The sequence below is a fragment of the Geotrypetes seraphini genome, chromosome 13, assembly GCF_902459505.1.
Source record: "Geotrypetes seraphini chromosome 13, aGeoSer1.1, whole genome shotgun sequence".
NCBI lineage: Eukaryota > Metazoa > Chordata > Amphibia > Gymnophiona > Dermophiidae > Geotrypetes > Geotrypetes seraphini.
The window spans coordinates 21,017,874-21,037,567 of record NC_047096.1 but is presented as its reverse complement, the minus strand read 5'-3'; the positions used below and the strand labels follow the sequence as shown (position 1 = coordinate 21,037,567).

At 44.5% G+C, this 19,694-nt stretch overlaps 1 protein-coding gene across 1 annotated transcript in view; it reads right to left on the bottom strand.

The window, feature by feature from the left end:
- Nucleotides 1–19,559, bottom strand: part of CBL (Cbl proto-oncogene) — a 78,442-nt gene extending 58,883 nt beyond the window's left edge. Inside the window, exon 1 of the mRNA XM_033917734.1 lies at nt 19,238–19,559. Within this exon, the coding sequence (XP_033773625.1) occupies nt 19,238–19,381 (144 nt within the window). The 5' untranslated portion in view covers nt 19,382–19,559. The remainder of the gene's footprint in view (nt 1–19,237) is intronic.
- Nucleotides 19,560–19,694: the final 135 nt, after the last annotated feature.

Sequence of the window (19,694 nt, the reverse complement as noted above, 5' to 3'; positions counted from 1 at the left end):
TTTAATAATAATATTGTCATTAAAGAGATATATGATCAAGAAACGGTTTTATTTTACTTTTGCGATTATGATAAACATACCGAGGGCCTCAAAATAGTACCTGAGGGCCACATGTGGCCCCTGGGCCGCAAGGTTGAGACCACTGCTGTACAGCATTCTGTTTGCAACTGCACAAATTGGCACAAAAAAAGGAATTCTGCAATTGAGTAGGAGCACAGAATTTTTCCACAGATGTATACTGTGTACAACGCATAAAGAAAAATAGGATCCTCAAGTACCAAGAAATAAAGTCAGAGACCAAGAAAATGTGGCAGAAAGTTATAAAAACACTCCCAATTGAACTGGGCACCAATGACTGGATTAGACCAGGGGTGTCCAACCTGTGGCCCAAGGGCCGCATACAGCCCCGTAAAGTATTTTGTGCAGCCCTGGTTGAGGGCGATATAGTGTTTTCCTCTGCTGCCCCCGGGGGTTTACCATCTTGCCGGCTCCCTCCTCTGTCTTGCTGCAGCATCTGTGCGTTTGTGTGGCCCCAGAAACATTTTTTTCAGCCAATGCGGCCCAGGGAAGCCAAAAGATTGGACACCCCTGGGTTAGACAAAAATTCAAGTTCATGTTAATATGTTGTCTTTTGAACTCCAGGAGGAGGTACTCTTGGGTACAATGCAAGTACAGTAGACTCAGTTAACCAGAACCCTGTTGGATAGATGTTTCTGGTTGCTTGAGAGTTACTCTTAAAAATAGGCCTAACTAATACTATACCCCATACTATGCCATATCATAAACTGTTCCAGACAAGCTACTGGACATTTGGTAGGCAAAGCGTGGGAATCCTCAGGTATGGCGCACCAAGTAAACATTTAAATTTCTGCCAGAAATTGATTTTATTTTCATTTAAAGTATTACAGCATATTTTTTTTTTGCTGGCTGCTTGAGAGTTCTGGTTGCTTGAGTTCCGGATAACAGAGAGTTGACTCTACTAAAGTGAGCAACAAGGATGTGAATAGGCATTAAATTTTTCAGATTTCACACATTAAGGCCCCTTTTTACTAAGCCACAGGAGCGCGTGCCACACAGCAAATGCTCTGACACCCATTCAATCCCTAGGGGCATCAGAGCATTAAGCACATTGGCCTATGCTAATAGGCCTACTAAAAAAGAGGGTCGTTGGGGAATTTTTAGCGCATGCTAACAAAAATGAAGGAACATTAAGGGCTCCTTTGACAAAGCCACGTTAGCGGCTTTATCGCACTCAACTTTTTAGCGTGCGCTAATCCCCACACTAGCCGAAAAACTATCGCCTGCTCAAGAGGCGGCAGCGGCTAACGCAGCCGGCAAATTAGTGTGCGCTATTACGCGCGTAAAACCGCCAACATGGCTTCGTAAAAGGAGCCCTGAGTCAATTAGTGGACACCAAATTTCATACAAACATATCGTACTCAATGTGCTCTCGCATACAAGTGAGAGTCATTCCTAGGATGGTATGCACAAAATTAACCCTTTTGGAGACATTACCCTTGGTGAAATCTAATGTACCACTTTTAATAAGAACATAAGAAGTTGCCTCCACTGGGTCAGACCAAAGGTCCATCCCGCCCAGTGGTCCGCTCCCGCGGTGGCCTACCAGGTCCTTTGACCTGTGAAGTGATTTGACCATTTTTATATCCTACCTCTGCTTCTATCTGTACCCCTCAATCCCTTTATCCTTTAGGAACCTATCCAAACCTTCCTTGAACCCCTGTACTGTGGTCTGGCCTATCACAACCTCTGGAAGAGCGTTCCATGTGTCTACCACCCTCTGGGTAAAAAAGAACTTCCTAGCATTTGTTCTGAACCTGTCCCCTTTCAATTTCTCCGAGTGACCCCTAGTGCTTGTGGTTCCCCACCGTTTGAAGAATCTGTCCTTGTCCACTTTCTCTATGCCCTTCAGGATTTTGAAGGTTTCTAATGGCGAGAAGCTCTCTTCAGCACAAGAAACTAGCAATAAATTTGGTAAATGAAGATTATAAAAATGAAGATTGCTCTTTTTATGGTATGCACAAAACCAAATTCATTTGGAGACATTGCTCCAAGAAACCAACAGTGCATTGACTAATGATGAGTAAATTAAGGCAATATGCTACAAATTTTGGGCTCTATATTTAGTAACATTTAAGAATTAAAGAATTCATTTAACAAGCTTGCTCATCATGCATGAGAAGTTTTTGTCTCCATTCCTCCCTACCCTCAAGTTATTTTATGTAAATACACACACAGTGGTCAACGTAATAAGCAAAAGAGCATGCTGAGTGAGTCACAAGGGCACTGCCAATTAACTGATGTATCCTTCTACCCCAGAGAAGTTGCTGCACTCAATTCTTGTTCTGCAGAAAAATGAACCGCTATTTTTTTCACAGTTGGATATGAAATGTAGAGTGACTCTCCACTGTGGAAGGTTGCCGTTTCATTTACACATAGTCCTACAGAATATGACCACAGTTTCAAAGTTTAGAAATGAAGCATAAAAGCTTCATCCACTGAAAACCTCCTTGCCCCTCCGATTGGCTGCAAATTCTATACTGAAAACACTTATAATGATTAGGGGTATTCTGCACAGTAACATAGTATGTGTCAGCAGCTGGAAGGGAAAGGGATTTGTATACAGCACTGCCTTTTTGTAACGATACCACACTTAAAAGCAGTTTACATACATTCCCTATCTGTCCTGGGGTGGTGGAGGATTTAGTGACTTGCCCAGGATCACAGGGAACAGTGTGGGGATTGAACCCCACAACCTCAGGGTACTGAAGCTATAGCTCTAACCATTGGACCACACTCTCCTCCCACCAATTTTGCCCAACTAGTCTGTCTAGTTGCCTTGGCTCCCCATCCATTTCCAAATACAGTTTAAACTCCTCTTGCTGACTTACAAGTGCATTCACTCTGAAGCTCCCTGATATCTCTCTTCACTTATCTCCCCCTACGCTCTTCCCCGTGATCGCCATTCATCGGGCAAGACCCTCTTATCTGTACCCTTCTCTTCCAACTCCAGACTCCATCCCTTCTTTCTTGCGGCGCCGTATGCCAGAATCAATCCGTCGTGCTCCATCCCTAGCAGTATTCAAATCTAGGCTAAAAGCCCATTTTTTTTAAACTGCTTTCGACTCTTAACTCCCACTCACTGCTGTCAAGATACCTATACTCACTGTATCATTTCCTCTACCATAACTCTAAATGTCCTGTCTAAATTAGATTGTACGCTCTTCTGAACAGGGACCGTCTATTGTATGTTAAAATGTACAGCGCTGTGTACGCCTTTCCAAACTATAGAAATAATAAATAGCAGTAATCTATATTGCTCTGCTCAGTATATCTCCCGTCCCAGCTGTCAGCCTCATACTATTGACCTTGGAGAGGAGATTGAGTCTTATCTAGGGAGCATAGCCAAGACAGCCTGCTGTCAATGCTAGGCTATCTGCCATTTCCTCTAGCAAACATTCCAAGGTCCTACCACTACTTCATGTTGGTTGATTCTACCATCTCTTTCTGGGAGTTCAAAGAAACAGTACTACCCATCAGAATAAGTTTCCATAATTAAGAAGACAGCTTGAATCCTCCAACCTCACTTGTTTGCACTGCAAACTACAGGGATTGTATGCTGTTGTCCTTTGCATAGTCAAGCGATAGCATCACTGGACCACCATCCTTCCTCCAAATGGTCTAACTGGCCAGCAATAGAAACATAGATAGAAACATAGAATATGACGGCAGAAAAGGGCTGTAGCCCATCAAGTCTGCCCACGCTAATGACCCACCCCCAGACTTCACCCGGCTAGAGATCCCACATACATATCCCATTTCTTTTTGAAATCGAGCACGCTGCTGGCGTTAATCACCTGCAATGGAAGTTCATTCCAATGATCGACTACCCTTTCGGTGAAGAAATACTTCCTGGCGTCGCCATGAAATTGCCCACCTTTGATTTTCAGCGGATGACCTCTTGTGGTTGAAGGTCCTTTAAGAAAGAAGATATCGTCTTCCACCTCGATGCGGCCCGTGATATATTTAAAAGTCTCAATCATGTCCCCCCTCTCTCTACGTTCCTCGAGCGAGTATAGTTGCAGTTTATTCAGTCTTTCCTCATATGGGAGGTTCTTGAGTCCCGAGACCATCCTGGTGGTCATTCGCTGAACCGACTCGATTCTCCGCACATCTTTTTGATAATGTGGTCTCCAGAATTGAACACAATATTCAAGATGTTCAAGATTCAAGAGGACCTTCCATAACCTCTGGAAGGTCTTCTTCCCAACTCAAGCATTCATGTGTTTCCTCTGAAGCCTACAGTAGAAATATACTTTTGAGGAGTCCAACGCATACTACAAGAATGAGTTGAGAGTTGAACAGCATATACTCTTTTCCAGAATGATTCATAGAATATACCGTTAATCTTCGGTCTTAGAATTTATATACCACTTATAACCTAAGTGATGTACATTCAGGTACTCAAGCATTTTTCCCTATCTGTCCTGGGGGGCTCACACTCTATATAATGTACCTGGGGCAATGGGGGGATTGTGACTTGCCCAGGGTCACAAGGAGCAGTGTGGGATTTGAACCCACAATCTCAGGGTGCTAAGGCTGTGGCTCTAACTACTGCACCACACACTCCCCTATGGGTCAAAATGCGGCATCCTCACTCTTCATTTCTACCGACTTGGATGCTGCAGTGGTGAGAGCTCTATGGATTCTAACTTTTCATTTTCAGGCACATCCTCTACCAGTGGGTGGTGAATGCATGTCCTGTGGTTTATCCTAGCATGGAAGAGATGGTCCTTTTCAATGGGGCACTGTATACACTTTTTAAATTTCTTTACTCTTCCTGGGTTCTATTTTATTTGTGAACCACTGCTTCCAAATTGCTTTTTCTTTCTTTCAGCTACTTCGTAACATATTAGTGCATACCCTACAAGGGCCAAGCAAAGAAATGACAAGAATCCCTGAAATCAAAGTGATTCATCACCATGAATATATCCACAAAATGGAAGAGTTCAATGTATAAACCTTTGCAGCTACCATTTTTACTGACCATGGCTGAGAAAATTGCAGCACTGGGGAGGGAGAGGTGGAAGGAACAGTCTAGAATGATAGTAAGCAGCTTTGAACCGGTCCTTGCACCAATTAGAAAAAGTTGTCAACCTACTTTTGGTGAAAAAAATGGGATGAGCTCATAACATTTTTTATCAGAATCTGGAAAAAAAGAAAACCACATGGAAAAATGCTAAGAGAATTATTGCTTTTAAAGTTGAAATGAACAGGCTGAAGGCCTTTAATATGTAAATATACAAGCCTTTGGAGTTTCAGGATTTCAAATTAAGGCCCCCTTTTATGAAGCTGCGCTAGGCTTCTTTAAATCGCCAGCTGTAGCGGTAAAAGCTCCGACGCTCATAGAATTCCTATGAGCATCAGAGCTGTGGCCGGCAATAAAAAATCCTAACATGGCTTCATAAAAAAAGGTTGGGGGGGGGGGTGGAAATGATATTTTAAAAAAATAAAAAAATTCACAAAAGGAGAAAATGTGAGGGTAGAGGCGATTCACTGAGGGCTCCTTTTCACGCTAGCAGTTTTAGTGCGCTTTAGCCGCTACCGTCTCCTTTTAAGCAGGCGGCAATTTTGGGGCTAGCGTGCGCTAATCTTGTGCGTGCGCTAAAAATGCTAGCGCCACTTTGTAAAAGGAGCCCTAAGGGAGGAATTCATCAAGCAGTGCTAAAGCTTAATGTACCTTTAATGTACATTAAGAGAATTAGCATGTGCTAAATTCTAAAGCCTATTTTATGCATAGGGGCTTTTAGGGCCGGATTCAAGTCGTGGCGCCTCCAAAAATTGCTTCGGCTGTGTTATCAATCACACGAAAGGCGAAGTTAAGAGCATCGCGGTTTCTGCTTAACATAAGCACTGGTAACGTAGGCCAGGGTTTTACAGGCCGGCGCGTATGTTTGATGAGAATCGTATCTACAGAGGCACCTAAGGTCATTTTCAGCATAAACCATGCCTACTCTGACCCTATGCGCCGTTAGATATCTCTGTAGATGCAATTAAGATAACCATTTTTGTAGGCACCTATGACTTTTTCATTGGTTTTAAATGGCGCAGTCAATTACCACACCAATTAAAACAATTGTTAGGCGACAGTAGGACGCTTACTGCTCCCTAACGTATGGTGTTTTTGTTTTTATACAATATGGTTCTTAGTGTGCTAAGTTGTGTTAAACCCCAACGCTGTTTAATGAATCCTCCCCCCCCCCCCCAAGAAGCAACACACTAATATATAAATTTTTATGGAATTATACTGTTTATGGTGATTGAAATAGCAATCTTTTGTCCACTGCTGCCGCAATCCACCCCTGGGGACTCCATGACCATTACCTGCCAAACTTTTAAATTGTAAAGATAAAGCTAATTAAACCGAGTTGTTATAAAGTTTGTTTTCACTTCAGGCCACAACCATTAAAAGCCCCTTTTACAAAGCCGCGGTAGCGATGCTGCTGGAGTAAATCCACTGAAGCCCATTCAATTCCTTTGGGTTTTGGAGTATTTACCACTGCAGCATCAATACCTCGGCTTTGTAAAAGGGGCCCTAAGTGGAAGACTTCTAATTCAAAAATCAAAGCAGAAAATTAGAAGCAGTTAAACCTGCTTAAGCTGAGGGTAAAATATACCAGGCTTTTTCCTGCTTGAATAAGAGCAGAATGAGGAGTAAACAGTTCTTTTGTAATCCTGAAGCAGCTGTCAAATGGATGGAATGAGCTATAGGCTTTGTTTATGAGGTATTATGGTAAATGTCTAGAAAATCTAATGAATGAGCCATAACTTATTTTTATATAGCTGTTGATGCTACTGCAGGAACCAAAGTCAGAGTTCTGAATTGAGTGTGGAAGGAATAAATATCAGATGTGGGCCTTTGAAATAATAATCTGAACCTTAGATGCTGCTTCACTATGGAATTGCAAGATGGTTGAAGGAAGGGGTCATGTCTTGCAAAATGGAGTCACTGTTTTAGTACATAAGAACATAAGAATTGCTATACTGGGACAGACCGAAGGTTCATCATGCCCAGTATTTCCAACAGTGGCCAACCCAGGTCCCAAGTATCTAGCTAGATCCCAAGTAGTAAAACAGATTTTATGCTACTTATCCTAGAAATAAGAAGTGGATTTCTCCAGGCCATCTCAAAAATGGCCTATGGACTTCTCTTTTAGGAAATTATCCAAACCTTTTTTACAGTCCAGGTAGATTTTACTTTAGCAAGTTCAAAACATTCTTATGGGTTGTGAGCAAGCTACATGACACAATAAAAGGACAACAGTATTATGATACCAGAAACACCTATATGTGGACAGAATTTTATTGCAAAAAAAATGCATTTTGCAAAAAAAAGATTGGAAGAACCCAGTTCAGTCCCTGTTGGTTCCTACTTACTAGAAGTCCTACCATTGTGGCTTCTGACTAAATTTCCCCAGGCCTAGGCCTAGGCCCCAGCTCCTGACTTGAAGCAGATAAAATAAACAAAAACCCTTTTTATGTCATACTAAAAAATTATCACAAAAAATGTGAACCTCAACTTTAAGCCTAGCCAAAGCTACACTCACCATTTCTCCCGAAACCCTGTCAGAATGCAGACAAGCCAAAATGTAGTATGTTGGATGCATGGGCAAAGTTAATCAAACTATAAATATGCAATAAAAATAGGAAAGCAACGTGCACAATTCCTGAGGTGACCATTGCTTTACTACCAGCATCAGATTCTGATTATACGACTTCAGATCATAAATAAGCAGAAGAGAAATGGGAGCTTTCATTGGACAATTTCCTTACACAGCATTTCTATGGAAGATAAGGAATACCGAAGAGAGCTGAACGGAACAGGCCAGCTTATTTTTGCTTTAGGAAATGGAAGGTCACTATGGTCTTCCTGCTGAGTTATATAAACATAAAGGGTAGGGTTTTTTGTTAGCAGATTCTAGAACATATGCAACTGCTGTCTAGATGAAGAGAACCTTCTATGTGAAATGCTCTTATGGCATTGAGCTATAAGAAAAGATGGCCTGGTTTGGTCACCGATTATGGCTGATGTTAAAAATCCTGGCTTAAGCGCTTGCCGACAGTTTGAATATCACAATTCATATTAATCAAAATCAATCAATTTTGGACAAGTTCCTGGAGGAAAAGTCCATAGTCTGCTGTTGAGACTGACAAGGGAAGGTAGCATGGAATACTGCTACTATTTGTGTTTTTGCCAGGTACTTGTGACTTGGATTGGCCTCTGCGAAGATGGGATACTGGGGTAGATGGACCATTGGTCTGACCCTGTAAGGCTATTAGCATGAATATTAGGAGTTTATCTGGAACACTGTGGGAGATCCTGAGCAACCACTAGAGGTAATGGCAAAAGTATAAATTAAGGGTCTCAGGCAAAATATCAGAAAAGAGAGTAGAGCACAGGGAATCCACCTCAGAAGATGGGGAAGCAGCTATACGTGCATCCATTTGCACTGCAGGGCTACTTGGGTGGAATTTACAATTGTTTAGAGTTTTGGATATCACATCCTTAGACATCAAAAAGTCATATTCTTCCATGTAAAAAACCTTTGTGTACAGAATTGTGCACATGCAATTTTAGGGCCAACTTTAGTGCAAACTGAAGCACTGCTTCATAATGACCCTATGCAAATGTTATGAATAATCTCCCTTTTCTATTTGTAGAGTATGTATGGAGGTAAAATCTCTGATTAAATCAATAAGCAGGGTAAATTGGTAACCTTGTACTGGAAGGAGGCGATTGTCACAATTAATAGGGTGATAAGGAGTATCACTACCTTTGGATTTGGCATTGTGCTTACTGGGGGTAAACGATGATGACTACATCAGGTAGAAAAGGGATGGCAGGCAAGACCAAGGCCTAGATGCACTAAACAGGGTCAGTAAGAACACGCGAGTCTGCTGCGGTCCAAATTTTGGCTAATTCCAAAAGAGTGACTGATGCTCAAACAAGTTTGCATGCAAATGATTTGAGCCGAGGTTCGTTGTAATCCCATCGATGAATCGCTGCGAGAGCAACTCTTACAAATTCGCAGAGCTGGCAGGGGAAGCCCCAAAGCAGCCTCCTGCCACTCAGCTGTTCGGGGCAGGAAACCTTTTAATTTTTTTAATGGACACAGATGTCATGCGTGTTAGCCATGCACAAATATCTGTCCCACTAAAAGAGTGTGCGAGACAGAGTGTGAGTTGTGCCACCTCTCCCCCCTTCCAACCACAGCCGTTGCACCACAACCCCCCCCCCCAACGATAATCATGAGTCCCCAAACTCCCTGATGGTGACAGCTGCCGCCTTGACGGCAATGCTCCCGGAGAGGCAGGAGGAATGCCCACTCCCTCCTGCCTCAGCAACCCCGTTGTGCATCCGGGCCACCTGGACTCCACCAACTTACCTTCCCCGACACCTCCTCCACCATACATGAAGATCCCCCTCTCACCACTCCATCAATAAAACCCCAAGAGACAGCCCTAGTGGGCTTGGGGGGGGGGCAGAACTCCCCCAGTCCTGTCCCAGTACCTAGTTGAAGAAGCCAGCAAGACATATGCCCATTTCTTCTTGCCAACAGGTCCGCCTATTCAAAATGGTGCATCCTGGGAGGGACCTAAGGCCCTGATTGGCCTGGATACCTTAAGCCCCTCCAATGGGAGGGGCCTTAGGTATCTGGGCTAATCAGGGCCTTAGGCCACCTTCCCAGTGCTTTGTCAAGGGGGGGGGTGTTCAGGGACCCGCTGTTGACATTTGGGGAGGGGGGAAGCTCACATTTTTTTTTAATGGAGCAGATATTGTACATGTGTAACACACGCACAGCATCTGTGCCCATTAATGTGTATTATTGTTTGGAATATTTTTATTGCTGTAATAGTTTATTGCTTACAATATATACTCAAATATAAACAGAGATTTTGGGCCAAAAAATGGCCCAAAAGTGGAGGTCTTAGTTTATATTCAGGTCCACCTTAAATCCTGGTGGTCCAGTGGTGTTGTGAGCCAAGTCAGGACAGGAGTGATCCCTTCCTCTCCCGAAGGTCCTGTCCTGGCTGTAGAACCACCGCGTGCCCCTTCCTCCCTCCCTGCTGTAGAATCACCACACACACCCCTCCCTCCTTAGAAGTAGCAGCGTAGGACTTCCTGGGGACCTACCCTAATTACTGGTGGTCCAGTGCGGTGAATTGGGGCAAAAACAATCCTCTTACGCTCCTGAATGTGCAGTCCCCTATAAAAATGGCTGCTGTGAGTTCCCACGGTAATTCACAAAACTGATTAAGGTAGGCTCGGGGGGAGGCCTATGTTGTTTCTCCGAGGGATGACAGGCATGGTGATTCTACTAAAGGGAGGGAGGGAGGGATAGGAGGGGTACAGGTGATTCTACAACCAGCTGACAACCAGGACAGGACCCGACAGCTCACTTCGGGGGAGGGAGGGATTGCTCCCGTCCTGGTTTGGGTCACCACACCACTGGATCACCATGATTTAAGGTGGACCTGGGGAGAGGCCAGCGCTAGGTTTGGGAGGAGCAGATAGGTGTACAACCGGGTGGCACTTGAAAATAAACCCTCGGTTTATATTCAAGTTAACATTTTTCACCTAAAAAAGGAGGTGGGGTGGAAGTGCTTTCTTGGTTTATATCGAATATATACAATATGTCTTTATACCTGCTGTGCCTCATATTTCTCATGCACAACTTTCTATTAACAATATATTGTGTTATTTAAATGTGTATGTTTATTTGTAATCTGCCTAGAAAGAAACTGATAGAGCGGAATATAAACGTAAGCAAGAAAGAAAAAGCAATCATTCAAGTTGTTAGCCTTGTTATGCTCATGTAAGCTTTTATTATGTAGGACTGTTCAAACTGAAAAGGTTTTTTTAAATTTTAATTAGCAATAGTTTGAATGCAAAAAAGAGAAATAAAATTGGTTAGCTTCCTTCCACCAGGTCTCAAAAGGGACGGCTTAACAAATTTTCTAAAAATTGAATAATCAAGCTCTGTCCCTGACCCCCATCCCCATCGGCTCTGTCCTCGTCTCCGCATCATTCTCTAATCTTCACTTCTAAAGCAGCTCAATAGCGAGTTTCACAAAACTAGGATCAACATACATGGAAGAGCTTTGGCATGTTGGACAAAATTTCTCTTTCATATACTAGAGTTGGAACTGTGTTTCTGAAAATACTCTTACCCAGAGCAAATATATCCGAGAGGAAAAAACACAACACATATACCGTATTTTCACGTAGATAACGCGCACCCGTGTAAAACGCGCACACGAGTATAGCGCGCAAAAAACATTTATGTACAGAAATTTTTATATACCGCGCACACCCGTATACCGCGCATGCTGCTCCTTTCGCCTGCCCCGACTCTCCTCTGGAGACCCCGACTCTCTTTTCGCCCGCCCCGACTCTCCTTTCCCCCTTGAAGTCCTGTCCCTACCCTGAAAGCCTGATGCCCCCCCGACGTCTGATTCACCCCCCCGCAGGACCGCTCGCACCCCCACCCCGAAGGACCGCTCGCACGCACCCGCACCCCCACCCCAAAGGACCGCTCGCACTCCCACCCCGAAGGAGCGCTCGCACTCCCACCCCGAAGGACCGCTCGCACCCCCACCCCGAAGGACCGCTCGCACCCCCACAGCCTCCCCCCCTCCCCCATGGAGAAGCTGTCTACCTTGTTTCCGGATGCCAGCAAGCCCAGCTGTTTCCTCCGCCGGCGGTCCCGCCCCTTCTCTGAGCCCTGCTGCGCTGCTTTTTCTTCCGGCGGTCCCGCCCTTTCTCTGACGTCAGAGAAAGGGCGGGATCGCCTGAAGAGGAAGCAGCGCAGCACAGGGCTCTGAGAAGGGGCAGGACCGCCGGCAGAGGAAGCAGCTGGGCTGGCATCCGGAAACAAGGTAGACAGCTTCTCCATGGGGGAGGGGAGGAGGCTGTGGGGCTGCGAGCGGTCCTTCGGGTGAGGGTGCAAGAGGTCCTTCGGAGTGGGAGTGCGAGCGCTCCTTCTGGGTGATGAATCGGGCGTCGGGGGAGGGGGGAGAAACTATGTAAAAAAAAATTTGTACAACGCGCTCACGCGTATAAAGCGCAAGGGTATGCGCGGTTTGTAAAAACCACGTATAACGTGCGCGTTATATGTGAGAAAATACGGTACATGGGTGAAAATAACCCTTTTAAGCACTGCCCATAGGTAAAGCAGTGCCTATGATTTTTTCTGATAAAACCCAAATTTCATCAGACATTAAGCTCTGCAAAGCAGAAAATGGCCTTTTCATGTTAACAAAGTCCTCCCAAGAAGCAAACTTTCACTGCTTATTATGCAGACGACATATTACTGGTTTTCTATACAGACCCCAGTAAACTTGTGGCGGCCTTAACTTGTGCTCAATCCTGGCAACACCACTGCCTGCTGGATCTCAGTTCATCGTCTCAGCCTTCACTGGCACCTACTCTGTTTGGCTCTCCTGAATTGCTTGTGGATCCCTTCAATTTATCTGGAGCTGAAAATCGACTACCAGACTTCAAGTATACACATTTCTAATGTGGTGAAGGAAGACATTCTATGCATGCAAAATCATCATCATCCCAAAGTGGCACTAAAATGGAGACAAGCCAGTGGATCACGAAGAGGAAGACCAAAACTAGAGCACACTCAAGAGGGATCTATGCAATGGACTATTTCTTTATGCGACGGAATTATAAGCAATTGCTTATTCATAGATCTTACAACTTCTACCAGATATATAGGGACTCAACAAAACGTGCTAAGCACAGTGATTCATCTGTGATCAATACCTTAAATGTGATAAGAAGTAATTTGTTTACAATACGGTATTTTACAGGGAGCCAACAAGCGTTTTTCATAAACGATGATATATTGTTGAATTTACGGAGATTATGAATTACTCTTATATCTGTGTTCTGTATTATCTGCAGTCTATGAATGTCCTTCTGACATAATCCTACATAAAGGGAGTTACAATAGTTAAATTAGTTGAACAACTAACTAGTGAATGTACTAGGCTGTTCAAAGCCTCCAGAAATAGTAAAGAGCGAATCAATCTAATCAGACGAAATTTAAAAAAGGAATTCTTCAATACCCTTGAGATTTGTAGATGATATAACTTTGTATCCAAAATTACCCCTAATATTTTTGTACTAGTTACAGATGGGATCGGGGTATGGCCTAATTTACCGTATTTTCCGGCGTATAAGACGACTGGGCGTATAAGACGACCCCCCAACTTTTACAGTTAAAATATAGTTTGTTATATACTCGCCGTATAAGACTATCCCTTCTTCCGCACACCTTCTGCACAACAAATAAAACTTAAAAGAACATCAGAATTTATTTCAACAATTTTCATTAATTCACTAAAGCAATAGAATTCTTTTCCTACCTTTGTTGCCTGGTTTCTGCTTTCCTCATGTTCTCATTCAATTCCTTCCATCCACTATCTCTCTTCCTTCTGCATCTTCCATTTGCTCTGTTACTGTGCCTCTCCCTTTCTTCCCCCTTCCAAATTGGTCTGGCACCCATCTTCTTCTCTCTGCTCCCCCCATAGTCTGGCATCTGTCTTCTTCCCTGCCAGCGTCTTCTCCCTACTCTCTCTTCCTCATTTCCTTTGTGTCCTTCTCCCCCCCCCACCCTTCCCATGGCCTTTCAGCGTCCTTCTCCACCCCTTTGTATTCCCCCATGTGCTTTCAGCCTCCTTCTCCCTCCTCTGTCTTCAAGTGCTTTCAGAGTCCTTCCCCCCCCCTCCTGTCTTCACCATGGCCTTTCAGCGTCCTTCTCCCCCCCTCCTTCTCTACCGCCCCGGGTGCAGCACAGCCGGCCAGGTTCCCTTACTTTTGTGGCACTTCCCCGACCGACCGACAACAGCCCCGGTCCGACAAACCTCCCTGCCCTTAACCGCGAATCTAAATTACCTTCTTACAGCTGCTGTAAGAAGGTAACTTAGATTCACGGCTACAGGGCAGGGAGGATTGTCGGACCCGGGCTGTTATCGGTCGGTCGGGGAAGTGCCACAAAAGTAAGGGAACCTGGCCGGCTGTGCTGCAACCGGGGCGGGGCGGGCCGCCCCTCTCCCTTGGTAGCCACTCGAACCGCGAGGCTACTCTCCTTCTCCTTATCTGCCCTGCCTGCAGCACAGAGCCGAACGGAAGTCTTCCCGACGTCAGCGCTGACGTCGGAGGGAGGGAGGGCTTTGTTTAAGCCCTCCCTCCCCTCCGACGTCAGCGCTGACGTCGGGAAGACTTCCGTTCGGCTCTGTGCTGCAAGCAGAGAAGGTAGGGAGAAGAAGAGCCGCGTACATCCAGAAGACTGAGCATCCAGCCCCGCAGGAGCCCCGCGACCCTCGGAAGCGTCCCCATGGGATCCCCGCGACCCTAGGGGCGTCCCTGTGCAGCTCTCTAAACAGTACCCGGCGTATAAGACGACCCCCGACTTTGGGGAGGATTTTAAGGTACTGAAAAGTCGTCTTATACGCCGGCAAATACGGTACCCCCTCATTTACAAAAGGCGCGCTAACCGATTTATCACACGCTTAATGCTAACACATCCATAGAATATAATGGACGAGTTAGCATTTAGCGAACGCTAAATCGGCTAGCATGCCTTAGTAAAAGGACCCCTTAATTTGTAATGATAAAAACTACTGGATCATAATGACTAAATATTACCAACATCGATTTTCCTTTACCAAGTTTTAGGGCTCCTTTTACAAAGGTGCGCTAGCGGTTTTAGCGCACGCTAGCCGCTACCGCCTCCTTTTAAGCAGGTGGTAATTTTTCGGCTACCGTGCACTAAAAACGCCAGCGCACCTTCGTAAAAGGAGCCCTTAGTCTCTGGGTTTGTAACCAGTTTGCGGTAAATTTTCAAGTGGCAAACAACGGACTTCCCTTGCGTGCTGGTTTCTTGGTAAACTACTAGCTGAGTGGTTTGCTATTGCTTTCATAGGTGCTAGCTCTTTGGGTGCTGTAGGCACCCAAGCACCCTTTTAGGAAGCTCCTCAAAACACAATTGTTTGTCAATGCCTTTTTATAGGGTCTGATTTGTCCTGTTTAAGGAATTACTGTGCATTTAAATTTTAGATGATTTGTTCCTTTCTTGTGCTGTTTTAGCTATTATGTATGTGCATATTTGTAAACCGCCCAGGAATTAGATGGTATAGAAACTTTTAAAATATTTTTTCCTACAAGTTTATAGATCTGGGGCAAAATCAATGTCAGGGCTACAGGAAAACCCAAGAAGTGCTTCTGTGATTTAGTTAATGTTCTTACCTCCAATGAAGCCCGATCTTCGGAGGGGGGGCGCGTTAGGGGGTCCGGCAGTAGAGGTTGGGCACCCTTCTGCCGGCAATCTTCAGGGGAGCTGTTGGGGGGGGTGGTCCAGCAGGAGGGGTTGGGTATCTCCTGCCGGTGATTGTCAGGGGGAGAGGGGCGACTGGTGGCCATAGCCATTATACTAATCGCGACAGGGAGATCCCTTGCCGCGATTAAGTATAGCGGCCACGTTTAAAGTAACCCGGTTCTGTAACCGGTATCTGTAAAATGGATGTTGGTTACAAAATCAGGTTTAGTTTGGGCAGGCGTCCTATACAGCATCCGGGCCTTAGTGTAGGCTGTGCTCCAATTGATGACTTGTTTGCTTTTCACCTTGTTACGTATTGCAAATGGTTATCTAAACATCTATCCCATCACTCCTTTCCAATTAAACATATATGAAATGTAAGCTGGAAAAAAGGAACCAGAGGGCTTACCATGCACTCTTGTCCCTTTTTTCCTGGGGGCTTGCTTTTAAGTATGAAAGCATTTATTTTTCACTTCTTAGCAAATAGTTTTAAATTGAAGTACTCATTATTCTCCTCTTATTAGATAGTTTTAATTTGCATGTTTTAATGGTTTTCACTGTATAATTTTGTAGTATTGTATTCTAAATGCTTTTGCTTTAGATATTTTTGATGTTTCATGCTGTGGAAATTATTTTTAAACTGTGTTGGGTTTTGTTTTTATCTTCTGTATATGTATATACATGGTTTTAACTTGTGTTATGATTATTTATGGTTTTGCTAAACTCTTGATAAAAGAATTCCTGCCAAAACACTGTCAGTGTCGAGTCAACTATTGTAACTATTAATAAAGTTTCTCCTGATTGACCCACGCTTGAACTGGTGACATCTCTTCCTCACAACTCCTGCGTTTGCTTTGCCAAACTGCACTGTACATATGTAAATTTATAACCCCTTTGACTTATCTACCTAAAAATGGTGGAAGTGGATGAATAAATAACAATAAATAAATAAGACTACTCCACTTGTTTAAAGTAAGAGCACTATCACCAACGGAAGAAAAAGCCTCAGGTATTATCACGGCAGAGCAAGAAATGCTCAGCCCTCCTCCACCCACATCATTGGCAAAAAACTTCCGAAGGGGAGGTGCAATTACCGCTACTCTATTTTCGCAGGACTAAATTCATTAGCTGCCTTTGTGCAAATTGTTAAGATGTAAGTGATACAACGTGTAAGTCAACGTTTCACGGCGTTTAGCCGTTTCTTCAGGGCTTTGTCAAATGTCACTTCCCCACATTTATTGCGTTGCTTGCTTTTCTGCTCCTACAGGCGTCCTGTAGGAGCAGAAAAGCAAGCATACCTGAGGCTTTTTCTTCCATTGATGATAGTGCTCTTACTTTAAACAATTGTATAGATCCATGGTGAGGCCCCACCTGGAATACTGTGTGCAATTCTGGAGGCCGCATTATCGCAAGGATGTGCTGAGACTGGAGTCGGTTCAGAGAATGGCCACCCGGATGGTCTCGGGACTCAAGGATCTCCCGTACGAAGAACAGCTAGACAAATTACAGCTATACTCGCTCGAGGAGCGCAGAGAGGGGAGACATGATCGAGACGTTCAAGTATCTCACGGGCCGCATTGAGGCGGAGGAAGATATCTTCTTTTTCAAGGGTCCCACAGCAACAAGAGGGCATCCGTGGAAAATCAGGGGCGGGAAACTGCGGGGTGACACCAGGAAATTCTTTTTCACTGAAAGGGTGGTTGATCGCTGGAATAGTCTTCCACTGCAGGTGATTGAGGCCAGCAGCGTGCCTGATTTTAAGGCCAAATGGGATTGACACATGGGATCTATTCACAGGGCAAAGGTAGGGGAGGGTCATTAGGGTGGGCAGACTGGATGGGCCGTGGCCCTTATCTTCCGTCTATTTCTATGTTTCTAAGTGAAGTAGTCTTATTTACTTATTGTTAACCCCTTTGACTATACATCATGTATATCAACCTTATAAAAACAAAAGCAATACAAGAGAGATTCCACTTTCCTTGATTTTGTCTGTATCCCTCCTGGTACTCTCTCTTTGTTTGTTATCAACCTTGTACCCCATTCTGAGCTTGTTGGGGAGGATGGGATATAAAATGAACCAAATAAATAAATATAACTTTAGATCCAGGACAAAGAAATACACATAAATAAATGTATCCTTTTTTTAAATTTTGAAGCTGGAGTCAGAATTGGTACATTTTTACTTAGAAAGTATCAAGTACCAGGACCTAGATTCTAGGCATCTAGATGACCCAACAGTATGCATATCAAAATCAAGTATGCACATGCAATTATCACATCATATGTTATGCAAATAGTTTATCTTGTTGGGCAGAGTGGATGGACTGTACAGGTCTTTATCTACTGACATCTACTAAGTTACTATGATTTCCAGCCCCAATACTAATACCATAAGCGTTTCCCAAATCTATCCTGGGGGCTCTAAAGTTAATCTGCTTTTCAGGATATCCATGATGAATAATTCATGAGAAATATAAATTAACTGCCCCATTGTATACAAAGATTCTTGTTCATGCATATTTATTATGGATACCCTGAAAAGCAGATTGGCTATGGAGCTAACACAGGGTTTGGGAAACCTTGACCTTCAAAACACCAAATCTTACAATCTAAGTAAGTTTCTACATCTGTTATGTTTTAAACAGATCATAACTATGCTATATTTTTACCTGTGAGAGACAATTTTAATACAAGAATCATGATTAACGAATAACCAATTAGAAATGTGCTGGGGGGTTACTATTAGGCTTTCTATCATTTTGGCAGAATGCAGGTGGTGAATAAAAACAAATTCACAGCAAATCAAGGATGTAGCAAGCAGTGCAGCTCATCCCTTCCCCAGAAGCAGAATAGAGAATTAATCTGTTGTTATCATAGGAAGGTAACATGTGGCTAGGAGAGAAAAAAAGCAAAGACTATGTTAGAATCCTCATTATGCTGCTTCCCTTTTCAAAGTATCACAATATGACTTTCTGAATAGGAAAGAGGAAGCAAGCCACAACCTCTAACCAAAACTTTCCAAACTACACTCAAGAAATACCTAACAGTAATGAAAAGACCTTAAAAATACAGATGGTCTGAATTTTAAGCAGATCGGTTTAATAATTTCCCTGAGAAGACCAGAAGAACCAAATGGCTCCAGAAAGATAAGCTGTTAATAATTGTTTTCACATGGCAGTGGTTTAATCATTTTAAGTTACAAGAAACCCTACTATTTAACTATATGCCCCATACCTTCTTTCCCCCCCCCCCCCAAATTTTAAAACTTTATTAAGCCAATCAAACCACAATACAAAAGCTGAAAAAAAAAACAGAACACAGCCTCCCCTAACAGAGCAAGGGGGCATAGTACAGCAAATGCAAAACCTTCACTAGGTCCTATGAACTGCCCGGTTAGCTCAGTAAAGGGCGACCAGGTTGTTGATCCAGAGCCCAAATTTAATGGGGGACCATCATCCCCTTACAGGTGGATTCCTGTTATCATATTCTTCCAGGCCAGTTAGTCAGGAGCTTTTGTTTCCATGCCTTCCAAGCACTATGAAATCCTTAGAGCTGCAAGAAGCAAATGATCAATGTTTCTGAACCAGAGGTCACTAGACAACTGAGAATGGGCAACCACACAGGGCATAAGAAGGCCCTCTTTTTGCTTCAGTTAGGTCCCAGCACCCAGCTATGGCTCTTCTCACCCAAATACCTTGCCTCTGTCGCCCATCTTCTCCCTCCAGTCCCCCTTTCTTTAAGATGCCTTCTTCTATATTTCCCTCCCCTCCCGTCTTCATCCTTCCCTCCCCTCCCCCACTTCCGGAGAGCCTCTCCTCCACTCTCACCTTGTCCATCAGCTTCCAGCACTTCTCCACCATCTTCTTGTCCACCGCGCCAGGCTGGTGCGGACTGAGATGGTGATGATGCGGCTGGAAGGCGTCCTTCACCAGCCCGATCAGCCCACCGCCCTTCCTCAGGTTGGCCGCCATGGTGGGGGGGCTATTGCCAGCGCAGCACACGACTCGGCAGCGACCGCCGCGCCTCGCTTCCCCTCAGCCGGCTCGACAGCAGCACTTCCCCATCTCTCCGCGACCGCCGAGCCCAGCCCGAGCCGCCGGAAAGCGGAACCACCGCTGCCTCCAGGAAACCATTCACAGCAACCCTGCCCTGGCTCCGCCCACGCGCGCTCCGCGCATGTGCCCGCACTGGCGTGCACCGGACGCATGCGTCCTCAGGAGGGAACGTGCCGCCGGGCAGCCATGTTTTGGGCTTGGCGCAAACAATGCCATCAACAGGAGATTA